The sequence below is a fragment of the Nicotiana tabacum genome, unplaced genomic scaffold, assembly GCF_000715075.1.
Source record: "Nicotiana tabacum cultivar K326 unplaced genomic scaffold, ASM71507v2 Un00504, whole genome shotgun sequence".
Lineage (NCBI taxonomy): Eukaryota > Viridiplantae > Streptophyta > Magnoliopsida > Solanales > Solanaceae > Nicotiana > Nicotiana tabacum.
The window spans coordinates 10680-37602 of record NW_027438741.1 but is presented as its reverse complement, the minus strand read 5'-3'; the positions used below and the strand labels follow the sequence as shown (position 1 = coordinate 37602).

The 26923-nt window shown below is 35.5% G+C and overlaps 1 protein-coding gene across 1 annotated transcript; it reads right to left on the bottom strand.

Annotated features, from left to right (window-relative positions):
• Positions 1-606: 606 nt before the first annotated feature.
• Positions 607-5117, bottom strand: LOC142179283 (lysine histidine transporter 1-like). The gene is made up of 2 exons (XM_075248994.1): positions 4748-5117; positions 607-1441 (listed from the first exon to the last, which is right to left on the bottom strand). The coding sequence occupies exons 1-2, from the start codon at positions 4918-4920 to the stop codon at positions 616-618; spliced, it is 999 nt and encodes a 332-aa protein (XP_075105095.1). The 5' UTR covers positions 4921-5117; the 3' UTR covers positions 607-615.
• Between the last annotated feature and the right edge of the window lie 21806 nt (positions 5118-26923).

Sequence of the window (26923 nt, the reverse complement as noted above, 5' to 3'; positions counted from 1 at the left end):
ATTAATTAGGTAAATTACTAACATCTAAGTTGCTCATAATATATTATCAATTGAGGCACATCAAAGACTTAAAGAGTTTATACAGTTGAAGTAGGTTTCCTCAATTACATATAAAGGATTAAATTTATATATATGCACTGTGTAAATTTTTTATTATACTAACTATTTTAGTCTACTAAAACAAGTTATGTACTCTTTTTTTAGGTTAACATATTTTATTTGTACTGAGTAGTTACTTGTTATTATTGTAGACAGTGGCAGAGACATCCCTTAGTATGGGGTGTATCTGACACGGGTTAATTTGCAACGAACTTTTCTAGCTAGTATATATGAAAATCGACACCATTTGAAAATTATGTAGAGTAACTGTTAGTTTAAGACATAAAGACTTAAAAGAACCACAGTCCTAGGTCTAAAAGTTATGGCAATAGACCGATACTACTTGCATAAAATCTTACACAATCAAACCTCTCTATAACAGCCTTATTTGTTCCGGATTATTTTGGTTGTTATAGCGAAGTGTTGTTATAGAGAACATATATTATAACATAACATAAAAATTGGTTCCATAAAAACTTGGCTTTTACGGTGAATAGTTGTTATATAGCGATGTTGTTATAGAGATGTCTGACTGTAATTAAAAGTAGTGAAAGATACCTGGTAACTCCCAATGACATGAGCGACAACAAAAATGTTAGCAGTTGCAATAAGCCATGTAGGTCTATGTAGTGTGAGCAAGATGTTATCATCAACTCCATTACCAAACACCCAATATCCAATGAAAGCCACTGGCAAATAACACAAGGCCACAATAATATAAGCTGTGAATACACCTTTCCACATTGCTTTTTTTGAAGGTGCATCTTCTGTTGAAGGAATTGTAGCTTGAATTTCAAGAACTACATTATGTCCAGCATATGCAAATGCTACATTTCCTAATGCACTCAGAAACATAAACACATTATCTGATATTTTTTCACTTTTTGGACCATAACTAACTTCTCTCTCACTTTTTCCTAATTCCTTTAGTGACACAGTCCATGCTATAGCAGAGTAAGTCATGGACAAAATCGCCGCTACGAAGGAGACAGAAGAGATGGAGTTGAAATTTGGCAAGTGAGAGAGGACAAATTGGAAAGAGGAGAAAATCATAATGAAGTAAGTGAGTTTGATAGGTTTGGCATTTGGGAAAAGAATTTCTTGGAATTTTTTCAAGGATTTGCCACCAGTGACCATGTAAATAATGCAAGTGCTAACTTCAACTATAATTTGTTGGGGTACAACAATCCAGAGACCAAGTTTATCACCAAAAGCATATTGGCCAAGCTCATGGTACCTGTCGAATCTCTTGCCTGGTATCATTTCATGCATCTCCACCATTTGCCAGATTGTGTAGAATGTTATAATCCATGACAGTAACGTTACCGTTACACCAGCTCCCCTGCAACATTTATTACAATTTAATACAATAATTAGATGAATGTGGTATCACTTGTAAATTTTAATTTGATCTTTCAGACAACAAATTTGTATAACAAGCTATAATTACCAAAATTAAAAAAGAAACAAAAGGAGATATCTTAGAATATATGTATGTCGACAGTAACTTTGGGGACATCCGATAAAAAGGTATGTCAACTTAATTACCACAAATTAATTGCATTGAGTGTTTGCATCAAATTATATTAACTAATTAACATGGTTAAATGACTTAATAAAATAATAATAATAATAATAATAATAATATATATATATATATATATATATATATATATATATATATATATATATATATATATATATATATTAGTTCGATCTAAACATAATGTTCGGTTAATTTTTCAATAATAATATGCAACAGTAGACGCTAAGATGATATCAAGCAGTTAAGATATCTAATAATTTTTCCAAATCGGATCGTACTCTCAAGGCAAAACATTAAATGCAATTAATGAAGAAAAACGCACCTAGTATCAATTATTATTCTTTGAAACTGAAAACCTGGACATAAGCTATTAGTCAAGATTTCTAGACTCAGTTTTTTTTTAAAAAAAATAACGAGATCTCCGGAGTCCCAAAAAAGTAGTTCTACTATTTTCCAGATTTCCAGAATCAGTTTTTTAAAATTTTCAAAAATTATAAAAATAGGTTAGAAAAACTGCTAATTAGATGATATCAAGCAGTTAGTTATACAAAACCGGAATTTGAGTATATCTAAATTTTAAAACATTCTTTTAAAAATTATTTTTTCCCTAACTTGATTTGCCAGATTGTGTAGAATGTTATAATCCATGACAGTAACATTACCGTTACACCAAATCCCCTGCAATATTTATTATAATTTAATACAATGATTAAATAAATGTGGTATCACTTGCAAATTTTAATTTGATCTTTCAGACAACAAATTTGTATAACAAGCTATAATTACCAAAATTAAAAAAGAAACAAAAGGAGATATCTTAGAATATATGTATGTCGACAGTAACTTTGGGGACATCCGATAAAAAGGTATGTCAACTTAATTACCACAAATTAATTGCATTGAGTGTTTGCATCAAATTATATTAACTAATTAACATGGTTAAATGACTTAATAAAATAATAATAATAATAATAATAATAATAATAATATATATATATATATATATATATGCACAAACATATCATGCATCTATTAGTTCGATCTAAACATAATGTTCGGTTAATTTTTCAATAATAATATGCAACAGTAGACGCTAAGATGATATCAAGCAGTTAAGATATCTAATAATTTTTCCAAATCGGATCGTACTCTCAAGGCAAAACATTAAATGCAATTAATGAAGAAAAACGCACCTAGTATCAATTATTATTCTTTGAAACTGAAAACCTGGACATAAGCTATTAGTCAAGATTTCTAGACTCAGTTTTTTTTTAAAAAAAATAACGAGATCTCCGGAGTCCCAAAAAAGTAGTTCTACTATTTTCCAGATTTCCAGAATCAGTTTTTTAAAATTTTCAAAAATTATAAAAATAGGTTAGAAAAACTGCTAATTAGATGATATCAAGCAGTTAGTTATACAAAACCGGAATTTGAGTATATCTAAATTTTAAAACATTCTTTTAAAAATTATTTTTTCCCTAACTTGATTTGCCAGATTGTGTAGAATGTTATAATCCATGACAGTAACATTACCGTTACACCAGCTCCCCTGCAATATTTATTATAATTTAATACAATGATTAAATAAATGTGGTATCACTTGCAAATTTTAATTTGATCTTTCAGACAACAAATTTGTATAACAAGCTATAATTACCAAAATTAAAAAAGAAACAAAAGGAGATATCTTAGAATATATGTATGTCGACAGTAACTTTGGGGACATCCGATAAAAAGGTATGTCAACTTAATTACCACAAATTAATTGCATTGAGTGTTTGCATCAAATTATATTAACTAATTAACATGGTTAAATGACTTAATAAAATAATAATAATAATAATAATAATAATATATATATATATATATATATATATATATATATATATATATATATATATATATATATATATATATGCACAAACATATCATGCATCTATTAGTTCGATCTAAACATAATGTTCGGTTAATTTTTCAATAATAATATGCAACAGTAGACGCTAAGATGATATCAAGCAGTTAAGATATCTAATAATTTTTTCCAAATCGGATCGTACTCTCAAGGCAAAACATTAAATGCAATTAATGAAGAAAAACGCACCTAGTATCAATTATTATTCTTTGAAACTGAAAACCTGGACATAAGCTATTAGTCAAGATTTCTAGACTCAGTTTTTTTTTAAAAAAAATAACGAGATCTCCGGAGTCCCAAAAAAGTAGTTCTACTATTTTCCAGATTTCCAGAATCAGTTTTTTAAAATTTTCAAAAATTATAAAAATAGGTTAGAAAAACTGCTAATTAGATGATATCAAGCAGTTAGTTATACAAAACCGGAATTTGAGTATATCTAAATTTTAAAACATTCTTTTAAAAATTATTTTTTCCCTAACTTGATTTGCCAGATTGTGTAGAATGTTATAATCCATGACAGTAACATTACCGTTACACCAGCTCCCCTGCAATATTTATTATAATTTAATACAATGATTAAATAAATGTGGTATCACTTGCAAATTTTAATTTGATCTTTCAGACAACAAATTTGTATAACAAGCTATAATTACCAAAATTAAAAAAGAAACAAAAGGAGATATCCTAGAATATATGTATGTCGACCGTAACTTTGGGGACATCCGATAAAAAGGTATATCAACTTAATTACCACAAATTTATTCATTATGTCAATAGTCGAAAGGAAAAAAAAAACTATATCATTAACTCAGAAGATATGCGCGCATGGATGAGGTAAAATTAATTGCATTGGGTGTTTGCATCAAATTATATTAACTAATTAACATGGTTAAATGACTTAATAAAATGATTATATATATAAAACTGCTAATTAGATGGTATCAAGCAGTTAGTTATACAAAACCGGAATTTGAGTATATCTAAATTTTAAAACATTCATAGTCAAGGCAATTCCTTATCAAAAAATTTGATAATGAAGAATAAAAACAAATCCCAAAGAAAAAGGAAGAATACAATACTACGACTCATGCATTCCCAAACTAATTTGTGGTTGAATCCTAATAAATTCAACTAATATAAAAAAAAACAAATTAAATAAAGAAAAGAAAAAGAGAAATAAATAAAGTTACCATCCCATCTCAGACATGGCATAAGGTAGACTAAGAACAGCAGCACCAACCATGGCAGTAACATTGTGCATGGTTGAATACCACCACTTTGCATTCCGGTCCGATGTTATCGGTAGCCATTCATCTATTGCTTTCTCCCTCCTCTTTTCTTCACTATCTCCTCCCTTTTCCATATTAAATTAAACTAACTATGCTTAGGCAATAGAATAAGAATGAAAAGTTTGTGACTCAAAGAGTAAGGAGATTTAACATCAATTTCGAGTCCTTTAAAATAGACAAAGAGAAAGTCTTTTCTTTTTCTCGATATGCCTTTTCCTATTTATATAGGTGATTGCCATAAAACCTAAATCTAGTAGTAATGACCTAAATATTTCCTAATCCTTTTAGATATATGCAATATGTAAAGTTTTTATGTTTTTAAGGAAAATAAACTACTTTCTATACTTACTCTGTACCTGTTATCCAACAATATTTGGAATTTTTTAAAAAGCGAATCGTATTAATTATGCACTTGTCCTTTCCAAATGCTCTACGTGTGAAATATATGTGGATATAAATAAATAACATCATATCTTTGTTAAAACTACTGCATTATATGCAAATTATTGAGAATAATTCCTTAAGTGTCTCACAGGCTTTTTTGCTAATTGATCGAACAATAGAAAAGGTGATGATATTGACAATTTAAACCAATTCTACTTAAAGAAATAACAAATTTATGTGTTTTTACTTTTTATCATGCGCTAATATTATACACCATTGATTTCTGAAGATTTACATTTCTTTAGTTGTTTTTTTTCCTTTTTCTTTTCTACTGGTGAACCGGAAAAAAAATTAAGAAGCACACTGATATTTCACGTTGAAAAATTAAAATACAAAATTCAGTAAAGACGCAAAAGAAGTGATTTTTTTTTTTGAAAATTTTACCTCTTATAGAAAAGCTTTATACCCTATTTATTATAAATAAAAACCCTTTAAAATATTATTTTCTTATGGTCACTTCCTACCGTGAAGCCATTAAATACGCTGTCTAATATTTTTTTCTCTCATTCTTTCAGTTTATTCTCTCTCAAAATCATCGTATCTTATTTCTCTCTACACGATCTCTCTCTCACAGCGCCATTGTCTTCCCCATTGTTGAACCACGATTCTCCTTTATCTTCAGGTTCTCTCTCTAGATTGTTCTCAAACCCTAGATCTCGATTTTTTGGATTTCATCTCTGTTAACATGAGTTTTAAAATGTCTTGATCAAAGTTTCTGATATGAGTTGTATCTTTTCCCAAAGTGGAGCGGACATGGTCTGTTCATAGCTGAATTGATTTTGAATGTTGATATGGAAGAGGTGATCACGCCCAACTATGCCTTATAAAAAATACAAGCATTCGTCACAAATATATTCTGGCTAATAAGTCCGGAGTCGAATCTCACAGGGAATTAACCTATCAACCACAGTTGCTAGACCCACATAAATTCACGCAACCAATCTTCAAAAATATTTGAATAATAATTTAGATGTTTATTAACTAAATGTTACGTAATGAAAATGCACTAACAAATGACTAACTACGAATTTTGTAAACAAGAATTGGAAAGATCTAAGGTTGTTATTTTCCCTATTATCGGAATCTTTCTCGCTACGTTTTCTATAAATTTGCCTAAGTCTTCTCTATCGATCATGAGCACTATAACTGTCGTAACTCTCTCCCGAATAATTACCACAATTTACTAGATATATTCTGCCGAATTACGCTAGCTGGCATTAAGTACGGCTCACTCAGATCGCACCAAGGTTTCATTATCTCTAATCCCACCTTTAAATCCTTTCGTATTGATCCCTCATATACGTTAGGAGTGATGTTATTCAACAACTACCTAAATATGCATTCTCTCCCGAGTAATACATACTAAATAGGCACAGCTAATTGAGGGCCCTTCAATCAACCACATGAATAGTATAGTTGAACAAATAGAAAAAATACTACGGCAAATTTATATTAACGTAACAAAAAAATTATCCTTCAATAGGTTCCATCAAAATTCTAGATTAGAAATTTTAGCTACTCATACTCATAGTAACAATATCACAAATATTTTTGCATAATTAAAGTACAAAGTAAAGATGAAAGGATATAGAAATCGATGATTCTAACTCCCAACAGGTGATTCCACAAGCTATTCTTGCCTCCGGTTGCAAAAGTCCCCCCAAAATGGCATTTTTAGGTCTATTTATATGTGTAGAAAAAGACCTAAACGTGCAGGCAAAGTCCTAGTCAAACCCGGAGAGAAATAAATCTTCAAAACTCGGACTGTGCGTGCCCAGACCTGGCCTCACGAGGCCTAACGCCTGGTGGACCTCGCCCCAAGCCTGGCATCGCCAGATATAAAGCCTGGTCTATCTCGCTCCTGCCTAACCTCGCCAGGTCTATCACCTGGCCTTAGCCTGGTGTCGCCAGGTATAAGGCCTGCACTAGGCCTGGCTTTGCCAAGTATAACGCTTAGCATACCTGGCTTCGTCAGATTCTCCTTTTCAACTCCTCCCGAGCACGCTTTCGACTATTAAGTATCCTTTTTTCTCTACTTTCATCTCCAATTCACTTACACACATAAAATGGCATTCATTACGAGTAAATAAAGTGTAATTTATCATTAAAGAATATAAAATGCAAGGCGAATAGTGTGCTAAACCATGAATTATAGCCACACATCAATACCCCACACTTAAACATTGCTCGTCCTCGAGCAATCAGACCAACTTATAGACACAACCTCACTAAGCAATTCCCTTAACTCCTTGCACCAAGAATATTTAAAATAGTCTAAGCACCACGGTGTAATATTCTCGCCTCAAGATTTGACTCACATACCATGACTTATTCACAAATTACTTACTTAGTCTAACATGGAGGTCAATGACATTACCTTTCCTTTATGAATCACGTGCCCTCACCCAACAAAGAGCTCAGTTCCACACACGATGAATTTTAAGAACGTATGAACTCAAGATAGGAAAAAATTTACTCGCTCTCAGAAATAACATTCATATTCCACAAATGATGCACCATAGGCTTGCCCGTAGTGTAATACTCTATTAATCGAGCTTATTTAGTTTAAGATCAAATAGGACTTTGATTGGTTGTAATGTACGCCGCGGGTCGGGTAGGATATATTTGGATATGTGAGTGACTACACCTCCCTAAGCACTTTAATACATATACTTTAACATTCCAGCCCATACTTATGTTAAACCAAAACTCCACCTTCACATCAATATATATTACCCCATACTTCTTTAAGCACAATTACATTAACAGTCACCACTTATCTAAGAATATTCTTTTTCATAGCAATACAACTATTTTTGTCTTTTTTTTTCCTTTTTTTTTTCAATTCAAGCGGCTCTTAATTTTTCAAAACAATGCACCTTTCTCCTTATTTCATTAGTTCCACTCAAAAGCCAAACCAACCATCCTACTCTTTTACTTTTACAAAGTTCATAATAATTCAAGTGCTCATTAGAGGTGAAACGGTTCAAATAGATGGTTAATTCAAACAATTGGGTAAGGCTTATAGTGTGGTTGCCAAAGAAACAGGATTACAGGCTCAAAGGGGTTAACTACGTTACATAACTTTTAGGTGGGTAAACTATATATATCTGGCTTAACAAAGAAATGCCTATATCACTATGAACAAGACTACTATTTCACTTTGCACACACACAGGGCAAGTTCTAGACATCAAATGCAATGCACAGAATATATACAAAACTCTCACACACATGGCACATAACTCACTCAGGATTGTTTTCATCGCGACACTCCAGTCAAAGCAGTTAAGCAAAATTAGGAATCTACGATTTATGGTATTTATGCTAGAGTCAAAAACCGAGCCTAAGCGTCATGACCATAGTCCTAACTATTCTCAAGGCATAACAAAACTAAGAGATATTACTACAATTAAATGCATAGCTTCGTGGTTCCTACTCCTAAAAATTAAAACTAACTACACCCGGTTCAACTAAAAGCTCTTGGAAAAGAACCGCGGCCCAAAGAAAAACCAAGGGAGAATTACTATATTACCTAAAAAAAATCTTCTTCTTTTTTTCTCTAGACTTACTTCCCTCAGGAAAACTATCTAGGAGATCCATCGTCGGGAAGAGTCCAGTTATGTTTTTTTAATAACTAAACAAATAACAAAAACAAATCACTAAACCAAATTCTTAAAACAAATAACTAAAACAAGTATCTAATGAAAATGACACTTACTAAAACAACAAAACAAACAACTAGAAGTAATTTCTACAAGTCCCCACCCCACACTTAGATCATGCATTGTCCTCAGTGCATACACAAATTGACAAAACAAGAAAAATGAGTAGGGTGCAAGGAAACTCCCTGATCAAATTGCGTCTTCATCCTCTGAGGCTCTCCACTCTTCATCATGTGCTTCCTCCTCCTCATCATCATCGTCCTCATCATCTGACTGCTCCGGCTCGACCTAAGGCTGCTCAGGAGTGTTGATATCCTCATCATCGGGGAGTCTGTAGCCATCACCTATCCCAACCAGCTGCTGGCCATGAGCGTTGAGCGGGTACCGCTGCTCCAATAAGGTCCTCTCCTCAGATGTGGTTGGCTGACCTCCTATCCTTAGCTGCAAATCCATCATCCCATAGAGATGGGCCATAAAACTATCATCCCGAGCATTGCGTTCGGTACTTGTCAAAGATATCTTGATTATGGGAATAATTTAATTCTGACTTCTTGTGCTAGTACAATTTGTATGTATTGAACGGACCAAGTAGGGATAAGTATTTTATACTGACTTAATAAAATAACTTCTCTAGCCACTAAACGTACTTATACTCTTAATCTTGATATAATTGTTATTGGTTGTGTATATTATTTATTGTTTTGATTTATTAAAAGGCGAGATATTTTTGTGGGTCAATATACCTGGTAAATTGGACAATGATGATATACATTGGCGAAATACTAGTTAGTTGAAGGAATCCATATCTTGGTCTAGAGATAGATGATACACCTTTATGAAAGCTTATAAGTTTTCATGTGTAAACCCTGCAAGTGTATTTTATATCCGTCACATGATATAAGTTAAGCAAAAGTCTAAAGGAAATAATCAATGAATTAAATTGTCAGTAATTTAATTTATTTGATTAGTATCTGAATCTTAACACGGGGAGCTAAATAAGGTTTAATGAAAGAATTTCAAAATTGAACTGAGAAGTGCAGTTACGAATTTTTAGTGGAATAATTCGTAATTTATTATGGCAGTATTAATTCGGATATTTTGAATTAAGTCCATAATAAGAAGTCTCGTTAATTAGATATTGTGGTCCCTGTTGTGCCTGAATAATTAGGAATTAAAAAAAAATCATATTTCTTGGTGGAAAAGGAAGACCCAACAGGTTTAGGAAAATGTTTTAAACCCTAAAACCTGTGGCTATATTGAGGGGTCTTATTCCATAAGGAGGAAATATTTTTACTACATGAGAAATTCGCCCACACGAATTTTGCTAATTTCGGGCATTATTCGGGTCACACAACAAAAGACTGTGGAATTGGAAGATGACTTGAAGGCTCTTTTCGCGATAGCGGTCACGCTTCAAGAGATATGTTTGAGTAAAATCAGTGATTATGTGTTGTCTATATTATATGCAAGTGATCTTGGCTATTTGCTTCCGCTGTTCATACTTATTTTTCATCAGTTGGTATCAGAGCCTGCTTGCGTCTAACTAGATAACATGATGTATATTTGTATATGTGGTCTGATTATTACTTTACTATTACTACTATATATATAAGCGGCTAAGGCTGTACAACACATCAATCCTGAATTGTACAAAATGCATTGTGTATTATACTTTTATTTGAGCATGTCTTATTAGCGAATTGACATGTGTACTGCACCTTTACTTTACCAAAACCACGTGTACTTTACTATTTCAGATACAAACTCTCCGATTATCCATCTCTCCACTCCAATTCTCTCTCCTCAATTCCTCTTTGTGATTTTCTACTTGCTTCGCTATTTCAAGAATTCAAGATATAATCCTTTTGTTTTGGTAAGTTTTTCAATTATTGTGGGCTTCTCTGGATCTCTATGTTGGAGTTTTCTCCGCTTTCAATGTTCAGAATTCTTTCATGAGCTTTGTCCTTTTTTGCTTTTACCTTCTGCTTGCTATAATCTTCTAGTATGGTAACTTTTCTCTCTTGGTTCTTTCTCTTGCACCGTGTTCTGGTTTCACTTCTAATTTTTTCTGAAAGTTTGTCCATATTTGATTTAATTTTTTTTGTGCATAATTTATTGCCTAGATTTGCTACATGCATGTATGGAATTCTATCTGATTTTGATATATATGTTTGGCAAGAAATACTTAGGTGATTTTTTCTGTTATTTAAATTTTTAGTTGTGTAAAATGGCAATTTGGTGTAAATATTTTGTTCTTTTGGAGTGGGTACACTACAACAAATATGAGCTACCACGATATTTAATTAATGACTTTATAATAAATGTCGGAAAAAAGATAATTTATCGACATTTATTAGAAAATGTTACAAAAATACTGGCATTTAATTAAAAATAACAAAAATGACATTTAGTTAGTGACATTTATAATAAATGTAAACAAATTACTATTTTTCCTTCCTTGGTAAAAAATAAAACTACTACTTACTTACTAATTTCAAAAGAGAAATTGTTTTGCAAAACTTCCCCCCAAAATTTCCCTCTGAAAATCTCCCTAGAAAAAACCCTACTCCCTGCGATATCCCTCTCTCAGAAGTCATAACATTGTTCATTTCCCCCTCCCCAACTTATCTATCTCATCCAAATCCCCCCCCCCCCCAACCGTGAACCTCAAGCACCTTCAGGAATAGCAGTATGAATGTATCCTAGTGTACTGTCTTCATGCTTAATGTATCACTCTCTCAGAAGTCATAACATTGTGTACTGTCCTTTTTCTTCTTGCTAGGTGACGGGCGTGTGGGCGCGCTCCATAGAAATTGAGACTCAGTCGATTCCGTAGAGTTGTGTAGTCAATTAACTTGTATTTTTCCAAGTATTTGTCATGTGTTAGAGAAACTGAGTTGTGACTCATGTTAGAAATCATGCTTAGGCAAATGCTGGTATTATTGGGACTCACTGAGGTCATTTTTGATGTCGAATTATATTTTTAAATTATAATTTCGTACTTAGTCATATACATTCATTGCATATCATATCTCAGTCCCTGTTGTTAATTGTTGATACATCACATCACTATTTTGGGCTAGTTTCATGACATAGTGAGCCCGAGAGACTGGAGAGATTGATGACTGAGTGAGGCCGAGGGCCTGATTGTGAGGTTATTGATACTATAGCACGTGAGTTGTCCGTGCGGATCCAGATATTGATACTATAGCACGTGAGTTGTTCGTGCAGCACGTGAGTTGTCTGTGCGGATCCAGATATTGATACTATAGCACGTGAGTTGTCCATGCAGATTATAGAGCTTGGGCTGAAGGAGCCCTTCCGAAGTCTGCACATCCAAAGTGAGCGCATATACCTATTGAGTGCGAGTGCGAGTGCCAAGTGATTGGGAGGACTAAGTGGATTGATACTCTGAGAGTATGCATATGGTTGTTCACTCTGTTGTACTACATTCGACATGCGCATTTGACATACAAGCATATAGATGCATTTTTCCTCATGTTATACGGTATCACGTCATGCATGAATTCTCATACACATTGGCATCTAGGCATATAAATGTACTTTTCCTCATGCCTTTTGAGAATGAAACATTTACCTGTTGAAATGTTTTGGAAGGAAAATCATGATTTTACAAACCTTCTCATATTTTGGTACTTTCGGTAAAAGATTTGGGTTTTCATTGTTATACTTGAAAAACATGTCTATTTTCTGAAACCGTGAACGAGATGAACATTATATTTCTGAGTTATTTTTTGTACCACTTTTATTATATTGTTATGAGATGTTATTGGCTATTGGTGTTGGACTTTGACATGTGTTCCAGCTCGTCACTACTTTCAACCTAAGGTTAGGTTTGTTACTTATTGAGTACATGGGGTCGGTTGTACTCATACTATACTTCTGTACCTTGCGTGCAGATATTGGATGTTGTTGTTGCTGTGATCGATGGGAGCGGGATTTAAAGACGTACATGCGTTCTGATTGTAGCTGCTTCTTGTTCATGATAGCCATATATTTATAAAAAAACTATTTATGTACATTTCAAACAGATGATGTATTTATTTCATAGCAGCTTGGTAAATTCTAATCTTAGAAGCTCATGATTTATACTACCAATCCTTAGGGAATGTATAAGATTCAGATATTTTCTTTCACTTAATTGTCTTATAAAATTTCATGGACTAGTTGGGTTAGGTGTCATCACGACTAGTTGAATTTTGGGTCGTGACAAGGAGGTATCAGAGCTCTAGGTTCATAGGTTCTACAAGTCATGAGCAAGTGTCTAGTAAAGTCTTGCGGATCGGTATGATGACATCCATACCTATATTCGAGAGGCTACAGGGAATTTAGGATAATTTCCCATCTTTCTTTCCTTATCGTGCGGAATTGATTAAGTTTGAAACATAACTCTTTGAATTCCCTCCACGCATCCGTGTGTGCATGTAAGCGCTCGGTATCGGCTGGTGATTCCATGGATGAGGTGCAAGTTGTCATTTCTGGGTGCTAATGATGGGCCAATCTGGAGGACTTGAGGCTGAGTTTTGACTGTAGCTCGAGCATGTAGATTTCGGCTGTGTGGGCATGGTCTTTTGGGAACTTATGTGATCGATAGCGTCCCTATGAGTGGAATTTGTGACTCGATGAGTGGCCGGATGGCTATATGATGAGCATGATGTGATTGCGGAATGTGTTCAGATGGTTTGATTGTGACGAGAATAGTTTGCGTGGGATGTAAGAAGGACTATGGGGTGCTAGATTGTTGTCTTGATGTGACACATAGCCTCAAGTTATGAGTGTGTTGAAAGATTTTTCATGTTGATTAATTATGGAGTGAAGTAGATTTTCATGTCTTGTTGTGAGTTCAGACTCAGGAAGATTCAGTGATGGTGTAGTAATTATTGCTGCGAAAGGGTATAGATGTCAATTTTAGGCTAAGTAGGTGGGTTATCTCCTGCGGAGTAATCTACGGAGGTGTGATCCTTATAATGTTGTGTGGAGAGTTTTCTTTCTACCAACGGGGTATATGTGTTAAGATTTGAATTTGAATTTGGTTGAGAAAGTTGACATGATCGTCATGTGGATGTATGTGAGCTTAGTGGATTATTTGAGGTACTATATGGTTTGTGTTATGTGAGCTTTTGAGGATTTAGTTGAATCTTCCTGCGGTATTATGGCAGTAATAGAGTATGGGTTTGGTGAGTTATTAGATGTTCTATTCTATGGCATTGAGTTAAGTGGGGGAGTTTGCTATCAACGATTTGATTGCATGGTTACGTGTAGTATTGGTTTTGGTCTGAAGCATACTTGTGGATCGGTTATGACTTGCAGAGGTTGAGATGAAGGATGACTCGAGTAAAGGAATTTCTGGATACGGGTTATGTTACACCTTATGGGTATATGGAAATCATGGAATGATTGAGTCGTTATTCGTGAAAGATGTAGTGCGCATGCAGTAGGAAATTGCTCGATTTCTTAAAGGTGTAGATTACTTCTTTGGGCGTTGTTGTTCTAATGGGGCACATGTCGTTCGACCCGTTTGGCCGGTGCAATTGAGATTTGAGCAGAGTGGATGACTCTCGAGAAGGTTCTAATGGGTTCAAGATTTATATGTGGCAATTGAGAATTTTGCAGATTTGTATATGGCTAGAATGTGAGATTTAAGTTGGATGGTGTCGAGGCTTGTGGCATTTATATATTATTATGGATTCTACATTTCAGCATCAGTAAGGTGAAGGAAATAGTTTTGGATTTACAGAAGGTCTCTTTAGAGTGCGTGTCTCGGTTGTGGCACTTTTGGGGTGCTTAAGAGGGAATACAATGGCTTATGGGCCTTAGGATGGTGTTGTTTTATTTTAGGATCTCGCGGGGTGAGTTTTTGTTAAGGATCGTGGTGTTCTGGCAATAAGAAGTGTCACCTTGAGGGTAATTCAGAAGGAACTCAGAGGAATAGTACAACTTGATATTAGGTTGGAGCAGCAAGGCAATAAATACAATTGGTTCCTTGGGGTATTTATGATGTGGTGAGTCTCTACAGGTGTTTCGTGGCAATACTCTTGGGTTTGGAGACCTGCATGGCTTGGTTGAGTTAGAGGGATTCGGTTCTGATGGCTTGGTTGCATGTTAATGGGTTTCAAAGAGTTTCGATGGTTGCTACCACAGTTTGAGATGGATATTTCCTACCGGCGTGAGGAGCATGTTGCGTGTTGTGATTTTCTCCTGGATGAGATCCAATAGAAGGTTTCTGGCTAATTGAGTATGTAGTTTGCTTGTGACTCAGAATTGATTATGAGACTCTCGTACTTTTCATATTCATGATAGATGCGGTATGTTGTGGGGAATTAAAATTTGAGTGTGCAAGGTCACAGTTTAGTTTTGAAAGGAAGGGCATGAATTCTTAGACAACATGGGCGATTTCAGATGACTAGATGAATGATATTACCACTTGGTATTTCCTGAGGAGAGCGTACATTTCAGAAAGTGCACTAAGTGTTGACGTACGGATACTTCATTGGTATTGCGGTACTCACATGGTTGATCGGCTGTTGATATTCAGATTTTGTTATGTGGAACGGAAGAATTTTAGAAGTATTCCTCGGGGGATGATCGTGTATGAGAGATGTGTTAGACATTCGGGCGGTAGAGTTGATATGGTGATTCGTGTATTCTACGGATTCGGAGACCAGGAGTTCTCATAAGTAGATCTATTTGTGGTTGTGGACTGTGAAAACGTGGCCAAAGCTATCCAGATGATAGTATATGTTATGGTTAGGTCATTATGGACTTTCGGAGGATTATTTATCTATTTGTGGATGACCATAGTTGATTTGGGGCCCATTAGTAGGCCCAACGAGGATTTGTATTCTACATCGGGTCATGTTGGTCGACTACATACTGCTATTGTTGGGGGATGTGCCATTCAGTTAGAGTGGAGATTATTCGTGCTCTGATATGATCTATGTGTTACTTTTCTATGCCACTAGGGGTTTGGATTTGTTGTTTATATGCACACATAGTGCGGTCCTATTTGGGCCTTATAGCAGAATTCGAGCAGAATGGTTATTGGGGTTCAGAATGGTTGATTACGCTTTGGTTATTGCCTTTGTCCGGTTATGATATATGGTGCTATTTTCTTCTCGGTGGTTGCGGTCATGCACATTTGTTACTATGCGTCAAATTGCACGTGGTTGTTGATTTTAAGCATGGTGGCTTGAGGTATTTCATATAGACCAGTGTTTGGATGGGGTCACGCATGTTGAGATATGATCCTTTGTGTTAGATTCGTGCATCTTGGTACTACTATGTAAGATGTCTTTATAGCATTGCGGTTGTGGTGGTACTTGTTGAAGATGTAGGATGGTTTTCTTGTTTGAGTCATTTTCCATTTTGGGTACATTTGAGTTGTTGCTTATTGTGCACGGATTGCACAGGTCGTGATTCTAGGTAGTATTGGTGTGGCATGTCGATAGGATAGTTGGGCCTGATAAAGTGAGGTCATTGGACCTAGAATGGGTGCCATCAGATTTGTTTGCAGCATATTTGAACGTTAATATCGCTGATCGGCTTAGAAATTGTCTATAGTTCTTGTCAAAGGAGAGGGAGCTCCATGGATTGTTTATCTGATGAGTGGTTATGAGTTTCTGCGTGCTTATTTCATCGTCGACAGTGTACGAAGGTTTTTGAACGAGGTTTTGTTTGAAATGAGGTTATTACCGGTAATGAGTTATTTTGAGTAGCAATTGTGATCGGAAGTAATTGCTATTAGTATTTGAGTTATGTGGTATATTATGTGATTTTGTTCTAGGTTATGGTTATGATTTGATGCAGTCGGTTCAGACTAATACAGTGTATAGATGCGATATTCGGGACTTATATAGAAAATTTCGGATGTTGGAAATTGGATTATGTGGTTTACGGGCTTAGGTTGAAGTAATGATCTTAAGTTATGTTGGGTTGTCAGGCCTATATGGAATAGGGTGACGTGGGTTCACCCCCGGGTATGTGCAGGGTAAGGTTACACGGAGGATTGATAACTTTGGAATGACTCTTGGCACGTTCGAGGACAAACGTATATTTAAGTGGGGGAGGATGTAACGACCCGACCGCAGAAGCGGCATGTGGCACAAAAGCAAAAATTGTTTGGCGCATCTACCCGTGCGCAGAAGCGGAAAATGTCCGCAAGTGCGAAAGGGACGGTTTTCATGGGGCTTCGCAGAGGCGAGATTTTATCCGTAGAAGCGGAGGTCGCAGATGCATCATTTTGACCGCATATGCGAAAACCGCTAGGCAGAAGCTATAAAAATCGAGGTTTTGGTTCTTTTATCATATTTTGAGATGTGGGACTCGGATTGTGGCGACTTTTGAAGCAATTTTCATCACAAGGACTGGGGTAAGTGTTCTACACTTGGTTTTCATTATATTCCATGAATCTATCTTCGTTTTTGGTAATTGGTTTGTGAATTTAAAGAGGAAATTTGGGTTAGGTCAAATATATTATTGAGCATATTTAATTTGGGAGGTAACTACGACTGGAGATTTCAAGTTTACACACGCATTTAGAGAAGGCAACATGGTCGCAGATCAACTTGCGAACCTAGGAGTAAACTCACATAATTGTGCTATCTTCAATGAAGTTGTTTCACTACATAGAAATGTTAGGGCTTCAATGAAGTTAGAACAGGATGATTTACCAAATTTTCGATTCGAGCCCAAAAGAAATTATTTTATTGTTAATGATGATATCTCTTGACAGTGCATTACTTAGAGTACTTATGACTAGATTGTATGTAGTTATGTATGATATGAACTATCCAACTTGTAAGGAGGTGTCCTCAACTCTCAAATAATTCCTTTGTGATCAACGACAAACTAGATTGGGTTCCACCAATCTACACTTTGTAATTGAGGTCAAGGTTTATATCCTCCTTCGTGTAATTGTGATTTTTGGAATACGCATGTTGGAGTCTGGCCTAACTCCTCTATCCCTGTGATGGAACTTTGATTAGAAAAACAGTTCAATTGTCAAAAAATTACAATTCAAACTTTAGCAAACTTCCATATATAAAAGCTCTTCTGAAACTGAAAGAATTATCCTAAAATTCTGCATCTCTGCCTTACAATAAACAGGCAGAATATAGCACATAATGTAACATCTAAAAACTCAGATTGGCCGTATCGATCAGGTGTAGAAGCGATAAGTCTTGGCTGATTTGATGATACTCCATAATCCACCAATGGGAGATGTTAGAGTCAAAAGTACACCCACTATAATGCAAAGCTGCAACATAAAGAGAAAAAAAATAAGAGATAGGGGTAAGTAGGGAAAAAGCTTGCATGAAACGTTGCATGTACAAAATTATATTAATTTATCACAATTAATTTATATATTGATGTGAGAATCTACATTTATTAACAATGATAAGATGCTATATCTTATGCAAAAGACACTTGTTATGTACTTATTGCTTTGATGCATATCATCGAGTGTATAAAAAGTTTTCCACTTAATAATTTGTATAGAGAGCGCTATTTATATCAAATCAATAAATATGTACTTAAGATATTTATTTTTCATAAATACATTTTAAACTTAACTATGGTGAAGTTATATGCACTCTCATTTTAATTTTTAATCGCTGAGTTTTATTGATTAGTTTGATGTAAACACTGAGTGCAAGTAAATTTTATGATTACATAATTACATTTACAAGTTCTGGTAAACTTACCCAGTTCATACACCATGACAAACCAAACCGTCTGGGCTTTTTTTATAATAAGCCAGATGATGCATGGAAGTTGTAGGTAGAAATTAAAAACATAGTAAATATTAAATATCTTTATCATATGAGTATTATATAGTCATAACTTCTGATTTAATGAAGTGAAAATTTAATGAGTTATCTATGAAATATACTTACATAATATGAGGTTGGTGCCAGAGCAAAACCTCCAAAGAATCCCAATGTAAATGCTACAATAACAGAAGACCATAGAAAGAATAAAAAAAAATACATAGAAAAGAGCAATTAAACAACTTTTTCAGTTTATTTTCTAATTGTGCAAAAATATTTTCTAATAAACAAGTAAATAACTTACCAACAAAAACCGTACGCACACAGACACGTAGAAGAGTGGAAGGATTATATTTCAATGACTTCACAGCGTATGTCTCTATCATATCAAACACTGGCATTGCATAAACCTGAAATGTAAATTAAGTAATATACAACAGATTAATTAGGTAAATTACTAACATCTAAGTTTCTCATAATATATTATCAATTGAGGCACATCAAAGACTTAAAGAGTCTATACAGTTGAAGTAGGTTTCCTCAATTACATATAAAGGATTAAATTTATATATTTGCACTGACAATGTAAATTTTTTATTATACTAACTATTTTAGTCTATTAAAACAAGTTATGTACACTTTTTTTAGGTTAACATATTTTATTTGTAGTGAGTAGTTACTTGTTATTATTGTAGACAGTAGCAGAGACATCCCTTAGTATGGGGTGTATCTGACACGGGTTAATTTGCAACGAACTTTTCTAGCTAGTATATATGAAAATCGACACCATTTGAAAATTATGTAGAGTAACTGTTAGTTTAAGACGTAAAGACTTAAAAGAACCACAGTCCTAGGTCAAAGTTGTGGCAATAGACCGATACTACTTGATTAAAACCTCTCTATAACAGCCTCATTTGTTTCAGATTATTTTGGCTGTTATAACGAAGTGTTGTTATAGAGAAAATATATTATAACATAGCATAAAAATTGGTTTAATAAAAACTTGACATTTACGGTGAATAGTTGTTATATTGCGATGATGTTATAGAGAGGTCTGACTATAATTAAAAATAGCGAAAGATACTTGGTAACTTCCAATGACATGAGCGACAACAAATATGTTAGCAGTTGCAATAAGCCATGTAGGTCTATGTAGTGTGAGCAAGATGTTGGAATTATTTCGAAAGGTCGGCATGCCTAGTATCATGATAGGCGCCATCACGACATGTTAGAATTTTGGGTCGTGATATGATGTAATTAAGAAAATTGGGATTCTAATCCCTTCTGTTTGTAGTTGTTGTACTAGACACATGAGGAAACAATGTCCCATATATTCAGAGATAGCCAAATTGCTAGACAAGTTTGGTTCTTCATATGTAATTATTTTTTGGGGTTTGATTTAGCACTGGTCATCTAAGACAAACCATCATGAATTGGTGGTTAGCTAAAGAAAGAAATGGAGTTCACTCAGTGTTACTCCAATGTATACCGTCTATGATTTGTTGGAAAATATGGTTGAACATATATGCAGCAAGGTTTGATAATAAATCCATGTCAGGGTGGCATATCATCATTTCAAAGTGCTTAACCATGTCAGGGTGGCATAACTCTTCTGTCTAAACTGCGTCGTGCGAAGCCGATCCTGAATCAATTTAACCTTGTCCAAAGCATCCTGAACCAAGTCAGTACCCAATAGCCTAGTCTCACCCAGCTCAAACCAACCCATAGGAGATCTACACCGTCTCTCATACAAAGCCTCATATGGAGCCATCTGAAGACTCGACTGGTAGCTGTTGTTGTAGGCAAACTCCACGAGCGGCAGAAACTGATCCCATGAACCCCCAAAATCAATGACACAAGCGCGTAGTATGTCTTCCAATATCTGAATAGTGTGCTCGGACTGTCCGTCCTTCTGAGGGTGAAATGTCAACTCAACCTGGGTACCCAACTCTTGCTACACGTCTCTCCAAACCTGTGTGCCTCGATCTGAAATGATGGACACTAGCACGCCATGGAGGCGGACAATCTCTCGGATGTAAATCGCAGCCAACCGCTCCGAAGAATAAGTAGTCCCAACAGGAATGAAGTTTGCGGACTTGGTTAACCAATCCACAATCACCCAAATAGCATCGAACTTTCTCGAAGTCCGTGGGATGCCAACTACAAAATCCATGGTGATCCGCTCCCATTTCCACTATGGAATCTCTAACTTCTGGAGCAATCCGCCCTGTCTCTGATGCTCATACTTCACCTGCTGACAGCTGAGGCACTGAGCTACAAACCTCACTATATCCTTTTTCATTCTTTTCCACCAATAATGGTGCCTCAAGTACTGATACATCTTTTTGGCACCCGGATGAATGGAGAACCACGAACTGTGGGCCTCCTCAAGAATCAACTCATGTAGCCCATCCACATTAGGCACGTGTGATGACCAAAAATATCATCTTCAAATTTAATAATTAATTTTGTATTCTAAGACCTTGAAAAGCACTATTTATCATTCCTCGACTTGCGTGCACAGTCCGTAAAATTTTTCGGAAAGTTTTCAGGTGAAAAATGAATTAAAATGTGAATTAGAGCTTTAAAACTCTACTGAGTTGACTTTGGTTAACATTTTGAGCAAACAGATTCGGATCAGTATTTTGACAGTTTTGGTAGGTCTGTATCGTAATTTGGGACTTAGGCGTATGCCCGGAATCAAATTTTGAGGTCCCTAGCCCGAGATATGGAATTTTGATGAAAAATTAAAAGTTTAAGTTCAAATAGTGACCGGATGTCAAATTATGTGCAAATGACCCCGGAATAGAATTTTGATGATTCCAACAGCTCCGTATGGTTATTTTGGACTTAGTAGCGTGATCGAAATTTTATTTGGAAGTCCGTAGTGGAATTAGGCTTAAAATGCCGAAAGTTGAATTTTTGGGAAGTTTGTCCGAGTGGTTGACTTTTTGATATCATGGTCGAAATCCGATTCTGAAAATTTTTATAAATCCATTATATCATTTATGACTTGTGTGCAAAATTTGAGGTCAATCGGAATTGATTTGATATGTTTCGGCGCAAAATATAGAAGTTGGAAGATTTGAAAACTCATAATTCGATTCGATGCGCGATTCGTAATTTTGGCATTGTTTGGCATGATTTGAAGCCTCAACTAAGTTCATATTGTATTTTGGGACATGTTGGTATATTTGGTTAAGGTCCCGAGGGCCGAGGGTGGATTTCGGAAGGTTAACGGAATGGATTTCGGACAAAAAGGAACTGCTGGAATATTTCTGCTGCAGAAGCTATTTTTGGACAGCAACCGGTGCAATCGCAGAGTTAACTTTGGAAGCTTATATCTCGAAATCTATAAGGAATATGAACATTATCGAAACATGAAAGTTGTAGCTCTTTGATTCTAGTTCCCAGAATGATAAACCATTTATCATTCAGACATTTATACAAAATGTTATGATCGATTGACTGAAGCTGGTACTGCAGATTTTGGCTACAGCAATGTGCATCGCCAGAAATTTCTGCTGCACAGGGCTGACTTTGGGAGCTTATATCTGGCAATCTATAAGGAGTTGGGCGATGAGAAAAACATGAAAGTTGTAGTACTTTGTATCTAGTTTGCAGAACTTTAAACCGTTTGGCAGTTGGAGTTGAGTACAAGAAGTTACGATTGATACACTACAGGCTGTCGAGGAAGAGTTTGATGTTTTCAACATAAGCATGTAATGATCCAAAAGTCCATTTTTAGTTCTAGAGATCGAAATTCGATTTTGAGACTTTCAACATTTTGATAATGAATTATAGGAGTGATCTGGAAAGTTTGGTGTAATTTCATCAAGTCGTGATTGAGTTTTAAGCGCGAAATATGAGTTAATTGTTTAACGAGCGAAATTGGTATCACATTGAGCAAATGAGCTTTGAATTGAGTTTCGATTGAACGAATGGGTTCGTAGTTTTATTTGCGACTCATAGGAACAAGAATCGTCGAATTCCGAGTTCGTATGATGGAGTTAGAGCATTTTTAGTGAAATAAAACTGCTGGTGTAAATAGTCCTGGTGTGCACCTTTAGCGACCAGATGTGACACTTTAGCGACGGGATTGAACATTTAGCGACCGGAATAGTGTTTTTGGGGCAGAAACTTAAGGACCAAAAATGGTCATTTCCTTCATTTCGTTTTGGAGTTTTGGAGCACGGTTCTTGGGCGATTTTGAGGATTTCTTCAAGACTTCAACTTGGGTAAGTGTCCTATATCGAAATGTGATTATATTTCATAAATCAATGGTCATATTCATCATTAATTTCGGATTTAAATGGAAGAAATCAAGATTTTTGCAAAATCTTCCAAAAACGAAAATTTAAGATTTGGAGGTCGAGTTGTTATCGAATTTTGGTAAAATTGGTATGGGTGGACTCGTAATTGAATGGGTTGTCGGATTTTGTAAGTTTCGCCCTACGGACAAATTTTGAGCTAATTTCGGATTTTAATGAAAATATAATATTTTCTTATGAAATTGATTACTATAATTTTTGTTGACTGTATCGAATTAATTATGACTAGATACGAGTCGATCGGAGTCAGAAATTCGAGGAAAAAATATAATACTTGGTTAAATTGGAGCAAGTCGAGGTAAGTGACTTGTCTAACCTTGTGTGGGGAAAATTTCCCCTAGGATTGGTATTGATGTGATTATTGAAATATGTTGAAAGTCGTGTGCACGAGGTGACGAGTGTGTACACGGGCTAAATTGCGAAAGATTATATTTTTAAATTGTGTAGATCACTGTTGCGCATTTATTAAATTATTTTATCTTGTTATATTCTTCATCATTGATCTGAGATATATACTTCAAATTTGTTTGATCTTTTCTTACTAATTGTTTTACCTGTTTAGTTGAAACTTGGTTTCTTTTATTCTGTGCATTATTTGAAGGTTGATTTTCTTTAAATTAAATATTATTAATATGAAGTATTTGACATTTTTAAACTTGATATTGAAGCAACGTATTAAAGATTTTGAAATATTATTTTCCTAAATTATTTACTCCTGAATATTTTTATACTCATTGTGAGGGAGCCGTGAGCTCTTTATTGTGGAAGAATATTATTTTTGAATTATTTTGACATGAGCCGTGAGCTCTTTATTGTGGAAAAATATTGTTGTTGAATTATTTTGGCAAGTTAAATTATTTGAGCACTTGAGGTGCAAATTGTGATATATTGTGATATTGATACGCATGCGGTGGTATAAGGTCTGGGTGTTGAAACGCATGCGGTGAGATAAGGGTGGCTTGATATGCGTGGCTAGTAGGGGTGACTACTAGAAGTCATGCGGTGTGATAAGGGTGGCTAAAACGCGGGATGCTATTTCGGGAAAAAATATTTTCTTTAAATAAATTGTGAAGGCTCCCGCGGTGATATAAGAAAATGAGATATTGTGAATTTATTTATGATTTGGGACTACGAGGCGGTACCTCGGGAGTGCCCTTGTTGATATTGATTTATGGCCATAGTTGCTTTCGATTAATTGTTGTGATTTTCATAAAGTTGAAGGAAATTCTGTTTTGATTCCACGAGATATTATTTGTAATTATTTGATGTCATTAAATGTGACATACTATTTGATTCATTTCCAATGTCATTTTATTTTACTACATTGATAAATATTTTACCATGCCATTATTATATTCCAGTAGGGCCTCACCTGACCTCGTCACTACTCTACCGAGGTTAGGCTTGGCACTTACTGGGTACAGCTGTGGTGTACTCATACTACACTTCTGCATATCTTTTTGTGCAGATCCAGGTACATTTTACCAGCCTAGACGTAAGTGAGTTACATGCGTACAGAGACTTCGAGGTATATCTGCCAGCGTCCGCAGACTTCGGAGTCCCCTTCTATCATTTTATGTTGCTTCCTTATATTTTATTTAGACCTTGACATATAGAGACATTGAAAATAAATTCATAGAAGCTTGTGACTTATTTCAACTAGGTTTTGGGAGTTGAAATGGTTTGAATTGTAGTTTATTTATTTCAGATATTTATTATTATTCCGCATTGATAGGCTTACCTAGTCTTAGAGACTAGGTGCCATCACGACATCCTACGGAGGGAATTTGGGGTCGTGACAAGTTAGTATCAGAGCACTAGGTTCATAGGTGTCATGAGTCACAAGCAGGTTTAGTAGAGTCTTGCAGATCGGTACGGAGACGTCTGTACTTATCTTCGAGTGGCTATGGAACTGTTAGGAAATATTCACTTCTTTGATTCCTTATTGTGCGGCATTGATTTAGCTTGAAACATATATCTCATATTCCTTTGTATCCACTCGTGTATGACATTGTGCACTCAATATCAGTTGTGCGTCGACGGTTCGTGATGCCGCAGATGGACTACGAGGGAGCCAGAGATGCTCAAACATTGCCTTAACGTGTGGTTCCGACTGAAGATGTGGGCGTATTGAGAGATCACCTAGTGAATCATGTGCAGGGTGCAACGGACATTGGCATCTGGTTGATTTATACGAGCTGTGAAGGTTATTATTGTGGATCATCGGATGTTGTGACCTATGACTTCCCGTCGAGTAGGGGGAGTCTACTACCAATGGGTGGATTGCGGGGTCATGTATTATATCAGTTTTGGCCTGAAATGTATATATGCGGTACTGAAAGGTTCCCTAAAATTTACACATGTTTAAGACGTGAGATTTTATAGAGGATAAGGTTGGGACTTGCGGTATGTCCGCCTCCTTAATAATCCTATACTTCAATACCAAAGGAGTTATAGAAACAACTCTAAATTTACAGAAGGTCTACTCAGCGTGGATGCCACGGTTGCGGATTTGGGAGTGCTTCGGAGTAAGTATAGTTGTTGACGAGATTCTGGACTATGTGGTTCGTGCCAAGATTTGTCTGTATGGAGCTCTACTTTTGTGATCGTTGTGTATAAATAGGGGTAAGGGTTACCCCAAAGAAGAATCAAAGAGGGTCAGCTCAACAGTGTTGAGTCAGCATAACAAAAGAAGAAATTTGCCTTGGGAGAGATAATTCTCCACCAGTGTTCGTGGTAAGCCTATGAAGAGGGCAGACCAGCCAATGCAACACCGCCCACTTGGCTCAGGCAGTCGTCCAGCCCAGTCTGCACATCGGATTACTCGGGGTGACCTAGTAAGTTCTTTTAATGCACCACCGATATGAGTTCCTACAATGGTTATTCCAGTTATCTGGCACAAACTCAATATGAGCAGCCTAACCCGCAAAGGGGTTATTATGAATACGGTGATACTGGAACATCAGGAGAAAAATTTCCCAAACTTGGGAGAGACTTATTTCATTAAATCACTCAGGCTACGTGCCCCATTGCAGTTACTACACCACCCACACGACCAGTTAGGGGTGGAGGACAGACGGGCAAAAGGCGTCCTAGAGGTGAAGACCCAGCCATTGATATATTTCTTTTATGGTATGGCGGAGGACGCTACATCAGTTGATGTCGTTACAGGTACGACCTTGATATAATATAAATGAATGATTTCCTTAAGTTGATTCGGTTCTCAATATCGAAACGAGTCTTCCTATTGTGCTCCACTTATGAGTGAGCTTCATAATTCTATAATCTACTTATGTGTTTACCCCTGTTGGGAGATGTTATGGAGATAACTACGCCTATCATTTCGTGTTGGTCACTAATAAGAGCTGCGAGGCTAAATGTGGCTTTCTGTTACTCATTTCGGTAAATTTTGATGTAAATTCCGAATAATTAATTGCAAATGATGAATTATATGCCCTACTGGTGTGGGGTTCATTATGTGTTGTGATTTGGTGTAACCGAAATTATTTAAAAGGAGAAAATGGAAATTTTCAATTGGCACGATGTGCATATTACTTGTGATTCAGAACTGAGGATGAGATCCTCACATTTTTATATAAATTGATACGTTTAAACTGGGCTACGAGCTGCGGTGGAAGTTATATAAGGACGAGATCCTTGTGAGGAAAATTCTTGTGTTTAAGTTCTCCCTTGTGAAATTAAATTTGTACTATAGTACTAATAGGGAGTCATGCCTGTTAGGCTTATTTGAAAATTCTTATATGAAATTCTCTATGCATAGTTGTCAAATTCATGTTGTAATTATTAATTTTTAACCTACGAGGTAGGTGCCCGCCTAGGTGACGTT

What these genes read in the sequence shown, in the direction of transcription:
- LOC142179283 (XM_075248994.1), bottom strand. Translation starts at nt 4,920, where the DNA reads ATGGAAAAGGGAGGAGATAGTGAAGAAAAGAGGAGGGAGAAAGCAATA. An exon ending in GCCATGTCTGAGATGGGATG is followed by an intron (nt 1,442 to 4,747) that starts GTAACTTTATTT and finishes TAAATGTTGCAG; the next exon opens with GGGAGCTGGTGTAACGGTAA.